Source organism: Mustelus asterias, unplaced genomic scaffold, assembly GCF_964213995.1.
Source record: "Mustelus asterias unplaced genomic scaffold, sMusAst1.hap1.1 HAP1_SCAFFOLD_959, whole genome shotgun sequence".
Lineage (NCBI taxonomy): Eukaryota > Metazoa > Chordata > Chondrichthyes > Carcharhiniformes > Triakidae > Mustelus > Mustelus asterias.
In genome coordinates, this window is record NW_027590905.1 from 54,631 (window position 1) to 67,340 (window position 12,710).

The window sequence follows — 12,710 nt, forward strand, 5'->3', positions numbered from 1 at the left end:
TCAGCATGCTTGGTTTCATCAGTCAGAACATTGAATACAGGAGTTGGGACGTCTTGTTGAAGTTGTACAAGACATTGGTACGGCCATATTTGGAATACTGTGTATAGTTCTGGTCACCCTATTATAGAAAGGGTATTATTAAACTAGAAAGAGTGCAGAAAATATTTACTAGGTTGCTACTGGGACTTGGTGTGAGTTATAAAGAGAGGCTGGATAGACTGGGATTTTTTTCTCTGGAGCGTAGGAGGCTTAGGGGTGATCTTATAGAGAGCTATAAAATAACGAGGGGCACAGATCAGCTAGATAGTCAATATCTTTTCCCAAACGTAGGGGAGTCTAAAACTAGGGACATAGGTTTAAGGCAAGAGGGGGGAGATACAAAAAGGACCAGAAGGGCAATATTTTCACTCAGAGGTGGAGAGTGGCTGGAACAAGTTGCCAGAGGCAGTAGTGGAGGCGGGTACAATTTTGTCTTTTAAAAAGTACTTAGACAGTTACATGGGTAGGATGGGTATAGAGGGATATGGGCCAAGTGCGGGCAATTGGGACTAGGTTAGTGGCAAAAACTGGGGGGCATGGACAAGTTGGGCCGGAGGGCCCGTTTCCATGCTGTAAACCTCTATGACTCTACTGCCTCTGAGATATTCACCAATTATCTAAGCGCCATACTTTCACAGAATATTCTCTCGACCATCTCTTTTAACTGCTTGGCAATAAAGCAAAATCCTTGCTTTCATTAACGCCTGATCTAACCAGGAATAACATACTCACCTTTCAACTTGACTGCATATCTGATATTCTTGAGATTGGGTACTCTTGCGAATGTCCTGATGAGTGCAAGCTGAAAAGCTTCGACAACGTGTCTTTTTTCAGCAATACTCATTGAATAACTCACCATATATCTGCAGAATGCTTTGTGAGCTCATCAAGTAAAATCACAAGACCTTTCACTCACTTTATGCTCATTTTTCCTCTTATTTATCACCACGAAGGCAAGAAAGTATAGCCCATTATATTTTATCTGCACGTTGGCACCTTTGTCAGGCAGCTTGGAGAAAGCATTAGTCAATGTACATTCATTAAACAAACCTCAATGATTAATCAATAAATGAAGTGATTAATCATAACAATACAAAAGTTAATGCTGAGATAGAAAGGGAACCTTATTGCTCCCGGCTTGATCATTGAGAAGATGCACTGAGCAGTAGCACTGAGCAGTAGAAGGGTTGAAATGGCTAAACAACATTTACCTTTTCTTCCATGGTTGGCGATGACTGTGGTAACACAGAAAACAGCCACAACAGCAGCAAGAGCACAGCACAGAGAGCAGGACAAGAAGAACACAATTAATCAACACAGTTCAAAGGTCACAAACTCACACAACATATAGCCAGCTGGCCACCACTGAGAGCAGCCCCAATAATGCAGACAATAGAAAAAGCAAGCAGTGCATAAACAGTTATCCTGTGGCACAATGAGGGCAGTAGTGCGGCATGCCAGATCGCAGATAGCTGTTTCAATTTACCGTGGTCAATGCTTAAGTTTTGACTTATACGAACTTAAATAAAATCCATCAAAGTGTGCAGCAGCGTGGAAAAATCAAATCAAATTAATTTCGGGAAATTTCCATCTTGCAACGAGTAAAAATGCGATTGCCACATATCACAGCACACAGTAAATTTACCAATCTCATGTTCCATGCAGACTTCACACTGACCGAGATTTGGTTTCAGTTTTTGGAATCTGACAACTTTTTTGGCCAAAGAAGGAAAAGCAGGAATTATAGACTAACAATCAGCCGTCAGGAAATTGTTGGAGTCTACAATAAAGGAGAGAGACTGAAAACCTGCAACATTTTCAGCCGATTAGAGACAGCCAGTATGAATTTGCAAAGCCTGATAAAGCTGGCTGGATTTTTTTTTCAGGAGGTGACTAAAGTAGTGACAGGGGATTGTCTACGGACATTATTACACATGCAATTCCAGAAGGCATTTGATAAAGTCCCTCATAAGAAAACTGTTAAAGTTGAAGCACATGGAACTGAAGGCAAATTATTGACTTGGTTAGGAAACCGGCCAAGTGGCAGAGAGTAGAGATAATAGGCAGGTACTAACTGGCAAAGTGCAACTAATGGAGTGCCGCAGGGATACGTGTGGAGTCTCAATTATTTACCAAATTTATTAACAACTTGGGTGATGGGATGGAGAGCCAAATATCTAACTTTGCCAATGACACAAAGATAGGCAACATGGTAAGCAGCGCAGACGGAAGCATAAAATGACAAAGCAGCATTGATAGAATTTGTGAATGGCAAAACTGTGGCAAATGGGTTTCCAAGTAGGCAAATGTGTGATCATCCACTTGGGTGAAAAAGTATATATTGCATGGATCTTTCTAAATGGTCAAAGCGAGAAACAGAAGAGGTCTAGTCCAAAAATACTTGATGTCCAGTTTAAAGTTTAAGTTTTAAAGTTTAAAACTTTATTTATTAGTTACAAGTCGGCTCACATTAACATTGCAATGAAGTTACTGTGAAAATCTCCTAGTCGCCACACTCCGGCGCCTGTTCCAGGTACACAGATCATCAAAACATCGTGAACAGGTACAGAATAATCATAAAGGATCATGGAATTCTGCCCTTTATGTACAGAGGACTAGGAATATGGGGTGGGTGGTGGTGGTGGTGGTGGTGGTGGTGGGAAGCGGTGAATCATCCATACAAAGCCCACGCTGTAATATATTGGAATACTGAGAGCAGATTTGGGCACAATACTTTAGGAAGGATATATTAACCTTGGAGGGAGGACAAAATCAGTTGACCGGAAATGGTACCTGGACTTCAGAAGTTAAATACGAAGGAGCAATACACAAACTAGGATTGCATTCCCTAGGATATAGGAGCAAAAGGGGCGATTTGATCAAAGTTTAAGGGGAGCAGATAGAGAAGATAGAAATAAATTATTCCCATGTTTGGGAATTCAAGGATTAGAATTCTAATCCTTCAGGAGTGACATCTTTCAGGAGTGACATCAGGAAACAGTTCAAAACACAAAAGACGATAGAAGTTTAGAGTGCTCTCCCAAAAACAGCAACTGATGTTGATCAGTTAATTCTAAATCTGGGATTTGATAGATTTTTGAGTTCCTATGGTATTAAAGAATATGGGGCACAGGTATGGGGTTAGGTCGCAGTTCAGGAACGATTACATTGAATGACAGAACAGGTTCAAGGAGCTAAATACCGCCCCCCTTTCCTCCTGTTCCTTCAATCCAGTTTTCCTATGTTCCCAGGAATCCAGTTTTCCTATGTTCTATGAGGCAAGGTAGAAGATGTGCGCTTATTCTTTTGCTAACGAGTAAAATTATAGTCACTTTCTGGAGGCAGCCTCAGTACAATTATCCAAATGAGTAACATTAACAATAGTTTGCCAAAATTGCCAAGTTATTAGGTGTTAAAGCTTTCCAATTTACTTGACGGATCAAATCGAAATCCGCATTAGTCCAACAACATTTCAATCGCTGCCCTCCTATAATCCATCACCTGCCACACTCCCAGGATGTCACACAGGTAACAATTCCCAAAAATTCTCACCGGTGTTTTTTATTTTGAATTTGATACATCAGCTACTTCCAGAAGGGTACAGACTATCGAATCAGTGTTTCCTAAAGCAATCAAACACGGGAAAGTTTTTTTTTAATGTATTTTGGATCAAAGCTGAACAAGCAGCCAGGGAAATGTTGGAGCAATTACTCTGGCCGTGCTGCTGCAGAATTTCAACGTATGTAAATAGTCCCACCCAATCTATAAAAAGGTCCCGAGGATTGCAACGGGATCTTGAACAATTGGGCCAGTAGGCCAATGAATGGCACATGGAGTTTAATTTAGATAATTTGGAGGTGATGCACTTTGGTAGATCGAATCAGGGCAGGACCTACTCAGTTAATGGTAGGGCTTTGGGGAAAGTTATAGAACAAAGGGATCCAGGAGTACAGGTTCACAGTTCCTTGAAAGTGGAGTCACAGGTGGACAGAGTGGTGAAGAAGGCATTCAGCATGCTTGGTTTCATTCGGTCTCATAATTCTCTGTCTTTAACAGAGACTTCTCATTCTTAAACTGTGTCAACTATCTCTTCCATTAATTGAAACATCCTCTTGATATCTACCCTATCAAATCCCCCCAGGATCTTGTGTGTTTCAATAAGATCACCTCATATACTCTTGGTCTTCCTTCGTCACTCCAATGATGGGATGGTGGAATTCTCAAAATATTGCAGAAACCCGGTATAAAACCAGCTTAGTTAGGTTTGTCCTGGTTTTTGGGGATATTTCACTGGGCCCATTAAGAATTACCATAAGACATAGGAGCAGAATTAGGCCACTCGGCCCATCGAGTCTACTCCGCCATTCAATCATGGCTGATGTTTTTCTCATCCCCATTCTCCTGCCTTTTCCTCATAACCCCTGATCCCCTTATTAATCAAGAACCTATCTATCTCAAGTAAAGACCCAGACTCCTCAACCGTTCCTCATTTGACAAGCTCTTCATTCCAGGGATCATTCTTGTGAACCTCTTCTGGACTCTTTCCAAGGCCAACACATCCTTCCTTAGATATGGAGCCCTAAACTGCTCACAATACTCCAAATGGAGTCTGACCAGAGCCTTATACAATCTCAGAAGTACATCCCTGCTCTTGTATTCTGGCCCTCTCGACATGAATGTTAACATTGCATTTGCCTTCCTAACTGCCGACTGAACCTGCACATAAACCTTAAGAGAATCTTGAACAAGGACTCCCAAGTCCCTTTGTGTTTCTGATTTCCTTAGCACTTCCCCGTTTAGAAAATAGTCTATGCCTCCATTCCTCCTTCCAAAGTACATAACCTCACACTTTTTCACATTGTCTTCCATCTGCCACTTCTTTGCCCACTCTCCTAACATGTCCAAGTTCTTCTGCAGCCCCCCTGCTTCCTCAATACTACCTGTCCCTCTACATATCTTTGTATCATCTGCAAACTTAGCAACAGTGCCTTCAGTTCCTTCCTCCAAATCGTTAATGTACGTTACAACAGGAGACTAGGAAAACCCTCATGAAATTTCAAGTCTTCTCCTTTTAACAGGGGTCCCGTTGGCCAAACTATTTGTCTACACAACAATGGTCAGTCCATTTCCACAACATAGTCTCCCAAAGGGTTATGAATCTGTGGAATGTGGCAAGTGCGGTGGATGCTGGGACAGTGAGTAAATTTGAGGAGTTAGACAGATTTTTAATTGGTAATGAGTTAGAGTCATAGAGGTTTACAGCATGGAAACAGGCCCTTCGGCCCAACTTGTCCATGCCGCCCTTGTTTTTTAACCCCTAAGCTAGTCCCAATTGCCCGCATTTGGCCCATATCCTCTATCACCATCTTACCCATGTAACTGTCTAAACGCTTTTTAAAAGACAAAATTGTACCCGTCTCTACTACTGCCTCTGGCAGCTTGTTCCAGGCACTCACCACCCTCTGTGTGAAAAAATTGCCCCTCTGGACCCTTTTGTATCTTTCCCCTCTCACCTTAAACCTATGCCCTCTAGTTTTAGACTCCCCTACCTTTGGGAAAAGATATCGACTATCTAGCTGATCTGTGTCCCTCATTATTTTATAGGCCTCTATAAGATCACCCCTCAGCCTTCTACGCTCCAGAGAAAAAAGTTCCAGTCTATCCAGCCTCTCTTTATAACTCAAACCATCAAGTCCTGGTAGCATCCTAGTAAATCTTTTCTGCACTCTTTCTAGTTTAATAATATCCTTTCTATAATAGGGTGACCAGACTGTACACAGTATTCCAAATGCGGCCTTACCAATGTCTCGTACAACTTCAACAAGATGTCACAACTCCTGTATTCAATGTTCTGACCAATGAAACCAAGCATGCTGAATGCCTTCTTCACCACTCTGTCCATCTGTGACTCCACTTTCAAGGAGCTATGAGCCTGTAGCCCCAGATCTCTTTGTTCTGTAACTCTCCCCAGCGCCCTACCATTAACTGAGTAAGTCCTGCCCTGGTTCAATCTACCAAAATGCATCACCTCGCATTTATCTAAGTTAAACTCCATCTGCTATTTGTCAGCCCACTGGGTTGAAGGGTTATGGGGAGAAGGCAGGAAAATGGGGATGAGGAGCATATCAGCTACGATTGAATGGCAGAGTGGACTCGATGGGCCGAATGTCCTAATTCTGCTCCTATATTTTATGAACTTATGCACACAACCCTCCAATCCCCGCTCACTATGCAAAACCATTTGCAGGTGTTTTGTTGCAAAAGGTGCCATAAACGTACGGAGTTTCGAACAGCCTTTTCAGGCAGTGCTTCTTTCTGTCACTCCTACTTGGTAAAATTTCACAGTATCTGGTCCACAGAGGTATTCATATTTGCTGATGCAATTGATATCATTTTGTCTCTGATGTTAAATTCATCCCAACACATCAGACAATGACTCAGAATATCGGGAGAGATTCAGCCCAGCAGATATGCAAGGCCGCTAGTGAGATTAATTGTGCTCCCATAGCAGAATGAGCTATGATACTGTAGATTTTATTTATGCTTTGGGCAAAGACACTCAGTGGTTGTAAAATCCTTTGACAAAACTATGTAAGAGACTGTCTGCCAGGACAGCAATTACATTTGTATTTGGTGCATAGTGCAATAGAGATAATAGGGCCGTCCCTCCTTCAGGCTGTGTCCTACACCCTATATCACCGGTACTGCCTTGAAGGCTCCAATTGCCCAGATGATGAGTCCAAAGATGTGCTGGTTAGGTTGATTAGCCATGCTAAATTGACCCTAGTGTCAGGGGGACTATCAGGGTAAATACGTGGGGTTATGGGGATACGGCCTGGGTGGGATTGTGGTTGGTGCAGACTTGATGGGCCGAATGGCCTCCTTTTGCACTGTAGGGATTCTATGGTTCTTCTATGATTCTATGACCTTGGAAGGCTGCGTGGCGTAACAACCACTGGTAAGACATCAAAAGATACAATCTGCATCTAACCTTTTGGCTTTTAGAAGTTATCATATCCTGTGAAAGGGGCACAGGTATCAATTTTACGAACGTTCTGTGCAACAGTAATTTAACTGGTTAAAACCTGAATACAATCTAATCTGACTGAAATTGACAGAAGCGCATTACTGAAGAATGCCCCCAGTTAACTTGCGATAAGGAATGTCCGGGGACAATGGGAATGAATTGGATTACATTTCTCCCAGCAAGATGCTCATTACATTGGCACATAACTTTGAAAATCAGCAATCCCATTTTTTTTCATAGAATCACAGAATTCTACAGCACAGAAGAGACCCTTCGGCCCACCGAGTCTGCACGACGCATGAAAGGCCCTGACCTGCCAACCTAATCCCACTTGCCAGCACTTGGCCCATAGCTTTGAATGTTATGGTGTGCCAAGTATTCATCCAGGTACTTTTTAAAAGGATGTGAGGCATCCCGCCTCCACCACCCTCCCAGGCAGCGCATTCCAGACCGTCACCACCCTCTGGATAAAAAGGTTTTTCCTCAAATCCCCCCTAAACCTCCCACCCCTCACTTTTAACTCGTGTCCCCTCGTAACTGACCCTTCAACTAAGAGGAACAGCTGCTCCTTATCCACTCTGTCCATGCCCCTCATAATCTTGTACACCTCAATCAGGTCGCCCCTCAGGCTTCTCTGCTCCAGTGAAAACGACCCAAGCCTACACAACCTCTCTTCATAACTTAAATGTTCCATCCCAGGCAATTCTTCTTAAACACAACAAATGATAATGTCCAGATTTACCGACATTGTTACCTACATCCCAAGCCAGATGAATTATGAAACCAGATGCAAATCCTTTTTATAGAATCCGTACACTGCAGAAGAGGCCATTCAGTCCATCAAATCTGCACCGACTCTCTGACAGAATATCATACCCAGGCCCTACCCCTGTAACCCCACTGTAGCTAATCCATCTAACCTACACATCTTTGGACACTAAGAGATAATCTAGCATGACCAATCCACCTAACCCGCACATTTTTGGACTGTGGGAGGAAACCCACGCAGACATGGGGAGAATGTGCAAACTCCACTCCTGAGGCCGGAATTGAAGAATTGAACCTGGGTCCCTGGAGCTGTGAGGCAGCAATACTAACCATCTTGATGGTTGGTTTATTTACCTAATACAGCATTACAGATGTCTGCCACTTACTTACTAACACCCAGTGCCAAAAGTCTTTCTTTTGTAGCCTTTTGAGTACACCAATAAGGCTTCCTTTTCTGCTCCTTCAGGCCTAGACCTAGCTGGGATGTCCAGTTTTCTCAGGTAAAAGCAGAGCCTGGCTGTTGGGCAGAACCCCTCCCTGGGCTATGGTGACCCACCCCCAGCAGCTTGCTGAGCTCCTTGTCATTGCAGGGGTGGGGTTGACGTGGGTCTTCTTGTTGTCGCGGGCAGCGTTACCAGTCAGCGTTACCAGTCAGCTGGAGGATCACCGCGGTCAGGTGCAGGCGGGCGGACAGCGGTCGGCCGGGTGCAGGCAGGCAGGTGGGCGGCGGCCGGGCGGCAGGCGGGCGGCGGCCAGGTGCAAGCGGGCGGCGGCCAGGTGCAAGCGGGCGGCGGCCAGGTGCAGGCGGGCGGCGGCCAGGTGCAGGCGGGCGGCGGCCAGGTGCAGGCGGGCGGCGGCCGGGCGGCAGGCGGGCGGCGGCCAGGTGCAAGCGGACAGCGGCCAGGTGCAAGCGGGCGGCGGCCAGGTGCAGGCGGGCGGCGGCCAGGTGCAGGCGGGCGGCGGCCAGGTGCAGGCGGGCGGCGGCCAGGTGCAGGCGGGCGGCGGCCAGGTGCAGGCGGGCGGCGGCCAGGTGCAGGCGGGCGGCGGCCAGGTGCAGGCGGGCAGCGGCCAGGTGCAGGCGGGCGGCGGCCAGGTGCAGGCGGGCAGCGGCCAGGTGCAGGCGGGCAGCGGCCAGGTGCAGGCGGGCAGCGGCCAGGTACAGGCGGGCGGCGGCCAGGTACAGGCGGGCGGCGGCCAGGTGCAGGCGGGCGGGCGGCGGCCGGGCGGCGGCCAGGTGCAGGCGGGCGGCGGCCAGGTGCAGGCGGGCGGCGGCCAGGTGCAAGCGGGCGGCGGCCAGGTGCAGGCGGGCGGCGGCCAGGTGCAGGCAGACAGTGGTCAGTCAATGAAGGCTCCAGCCCAGACCCGCTCAGCGTGGTGACCCTTGCACAGCAGCCAGTTGACAGGGAACTGGAGATCAGCTCTGAAGAAGCAAGTCTTGCCCTCTCTTGGCACGCTTTATTTCTCTGATTTTAGCGTGACGGGACATCTTTCAGAGTTAGTTCCCATTCCGAGGTGCTTTGAATCAATCAATCGCCCTTCAACTGCGCATTCTTAAATTTGACAATACAATTAACATACCACTAACAAACGTTGCCTACTATGCAGCTGTGCACACTCGTACAATCCTTTAAACGCTCTGAAAAATATCCTGCATCGTTGGAGGAAATCTGGTTACATTTACCGCTTCCATCACCGAGAGGATTGTGGCCCTTCTCATTCCATTGTGGAGAATGATTTGGAGGGTGTTGGAGAAATCGAGCTTACAGATGAAGGCGGCATGAACAGGGTGGGAGGATTTCAATGGTGCAGGAAGCAAGATAAAGGGGTGATGGGTCATGACTGGAATTAGTTGTGCCAATGGACCATATGAGGTACCATTTTAAGTTAGATATCTGACTTGGTCAACGAGAAAGAGGGTGTAATCGGCACTGTTGTGAGGTTAACTTCAGTGGAGTCAGGTCACACAAGAAAGAATGTATGTGGTAATGGTCATCTAGGTAAGCAGGGTGGGTGGCTCATGTGGCTCAATGGGTAACAATACTGCATCGTGCAGCACTCACTCCACAGCAAGGTCCTGGGTTCTTCTTCATGCAGGTGACATTTTGCAGCTGTACAATTCCACATCCAAGTTGGACAGCCAAGTCACAGCACCCTGTGTGTTGTTAGGTGGACTGCCTTGAATCCAGTGGCAAAGTCTTGTAGGCCACATTCATTCCCAATGCGGTAAACAGTCTGATCCGGTGGGCCACAGTCACATACTGGGCTGTCCCTGAAATTCCACTGAGGAAGAGGTTGGATGTCCTTGGCTGGAGATGGCAGATCCTATTCAGCACCCATCACTGTTTCTGAGGGATGGCGAATTCAGCTCAAATGTTGGATCACTCACCAATTCTCCGCAGGCTTAGTCAATCCTTGAACCGTGTCGAATTCATTGTTTTCAGTCAAGCTAAGGGATTGGATGGGGTGGGGGATGAGAACTGGGACAGTCTTAGCTCAGCAAGGGGACGGTCACCCCAGGGTCAGAAGGTCGTGGGTTCAATGCTCACTCCAGAGGCAAAATCTAGGTTGAACCTTCAGTGCAGTACAGTCGGCGGCACCGTCATTCAGACGAGGCTCTGTCTGCCTTCTTGGGCAGTGTAAGAGATCCCAGGGTATTATTTGAAGAGGAGCAGGTGAGCTCTCCCAACATCCTGGGCTGGCCAATATTTATCCCCAAGCTCTGAAATATCTTTCCTAAACCTCTCCATCTCTCCACCTCTCTTTCATCTTTTAAGATGCTGCATAACCGGTCCCCCACAGACAGAAGCGGGGGAATGTATATATAATAGGGGACAAAGAAATGACCCAGCAACTGAATACATACTTTGGTTCTGTCTTCACAAAAGAGGACACAAATCAGATGCCAGAAACGTTGGAGAATGCAAGATTTAGTGAGGAGGAAGAACTGAGGGAGATCAATATTAATAGAGAAATGATGCCGGGAAAATTGAAGGTCAATAAATCCCCAGGGCCTGATAATCGACGTCCCTGAGTACTTAAGGAAGTGGCTCCAGAAACAGTGGATGCATTGGTGGTCACCTTCCAGGATTCTATAGACTCTGGAACAGTCCCTGCAGATTGGAGGGTAGTTAATGTCACTCCAATATTCAAAAAGGGAGGTAGAGAGAAAACAGGGAATAATAGACCAATAAGCCTAACATCAGTAGTGGGGAAAATTCTCGAATCCATTATCAAGGACTTTATGGCAGCGCATTTAGAAAGCAGTGGTAGAATCAGACAGAGTCGGCATGGATTTATGAAGGGGAAATCATGCTTGACAAATCTGTTGGAATTCTTTGAAGATGTAACTAGCAGAGTTGACAAGGGGAAGCCAGTCGATATGGTATATTTGGACTTTCAGAAAGCGTTTGACAAAGTCCAGCACAAGAGATCATCGAGCAAGATTAAAGCGCATGGGATTGGGGAAAGTGTACTGACATGGATAGAAAACTGGTTGGCAGAGAGGAAACAAAGAGTAGGAATTAATGGGTGTTTTTCAAATTGGCAGGCTATAACTAGTGGTGTGTCATAGGGATCGGTGCTGGGACCCCAGCTATTCACAATATATATTAATGATTTGGATGAGGGAACAAAATGTAACATCTCAAAGTTTGCCGATGATACCAAGTTGGGTGGGAGGGTGAACTGTGACGAGGATGCAGAGTTCCTTCAGAATGATCTGGACAGGTTGGGTGAGTGGGTAAATCAATGGCAGATGCAGTATAATTTGGATAAATGTGAGGTTATTCACTTTGGAAGCAAAAACAAGAAGGTGGATTACTACCTGAATAGCTGTAAATTGGGAGAGGGGAGTGTGCAGCGGGACCTGGGTGTCCTTGTGCACCAGTCGCTGAAGGTAAGCATGCAGGTACAGCAGGCGGTAAAGAAGGCAAATGGTGTGTTGGCCTTCATTGCAAGAGGTTTCAAATATAGGAGCAAGGATGTGTTATTGCAATTATACAGGGCCTTGGTGAGGCTACACCTAAAATGTGTGTGTGTAGTTTTGGTTTCCTTTTCTGAGGAAGGATGTTCTTGCTCTCGAGGGAGTGCAGCAGAGGTTTACTAGGCTGATTCTGGGGATGGTGGGCCTGATATACATGGAAAGATTGTCTAGGTTAGGATTGTTTTTGCTGGAATGGCCTTACTTCCGCTCCTATGTCTTATGGTCTTATGGTCTTATGGAGTTCAGATGAATGAGGGGGGATCTCATAGAGACTTATAAAATTCTAACAGGACTAGACACGGTAGAGGCAGAGAAGATATTCCCGATGGTGGGGGAGTCCAGAACCAGGGGTCACAGTCTGAGGATTCGGGGTAGACCATTTAAGACAGAGATGAGGAGACATTTCTTCACCCAAAGAGTGGTGAGCCTGTGGAATTCATTACCACAGAAAGTAGTTGATGCCAAAACATTGAATGTATTCAAGAGGTGGCTGGAAATAGCATTTGGGGCGAACGGAAAGGTTTTAGGGAGAAAGCAGGATTAGGCTATTGAGTTGGACGATCAGCCATGATCGTGATGAATGGTGGAGCAGGCTCAAAGGGCCAAGTGGCCTCCTCCTGTTCCTATCTTCTATGTTTCTATAAAACCTGCCTCTGATAAAGCTTTTGTTCATCTGACTTAATATCCTGTAGGCGGTTTGGTGTCAAATGTTGTTTGATAACGCTGCTGTGAGGCACCTTGGAAGATTTTACGATGGCAAAGGTGCTATATAAATGCAAGTTGTGTTTTTATTTAAGCCACGTAACTAAGACAGATATTTGGACATACATCTCACTGCTGTTTATGGGATTTTTTCTGCCTGCAAATAGGCTGCTACATTTTCCACATTACAAC

At 46.0% G+C, this 12,710-nt stretch overlaps 1 protein-coding gene across 1 annotated transcript in view; it reads right to left on the minus strand.

Annotated features, from left to right (window-relative positions):
- LOC144487669 (C-Jun-amino-terminal kinase-interacting protein 3-like) overlaps positions 1-12,710 on the minus strand; it is a gene marked incomplete at its 3' end in the record, with an annotated part of 60,167 nt that overhangs the window by 30,785 nt on the left and 16,672 nt on the right. Inside the window, exon 6 of the mRNA XM_078205750.1 lies at positions 1,251-1,274. Coding sequence (XP_078061876.1) covers positions 1,251-1,274 — 24 coding nt within the window. The remainder of the gene's footprint in view (positions 1-1,250; positions 1,275-12,710) is intronic.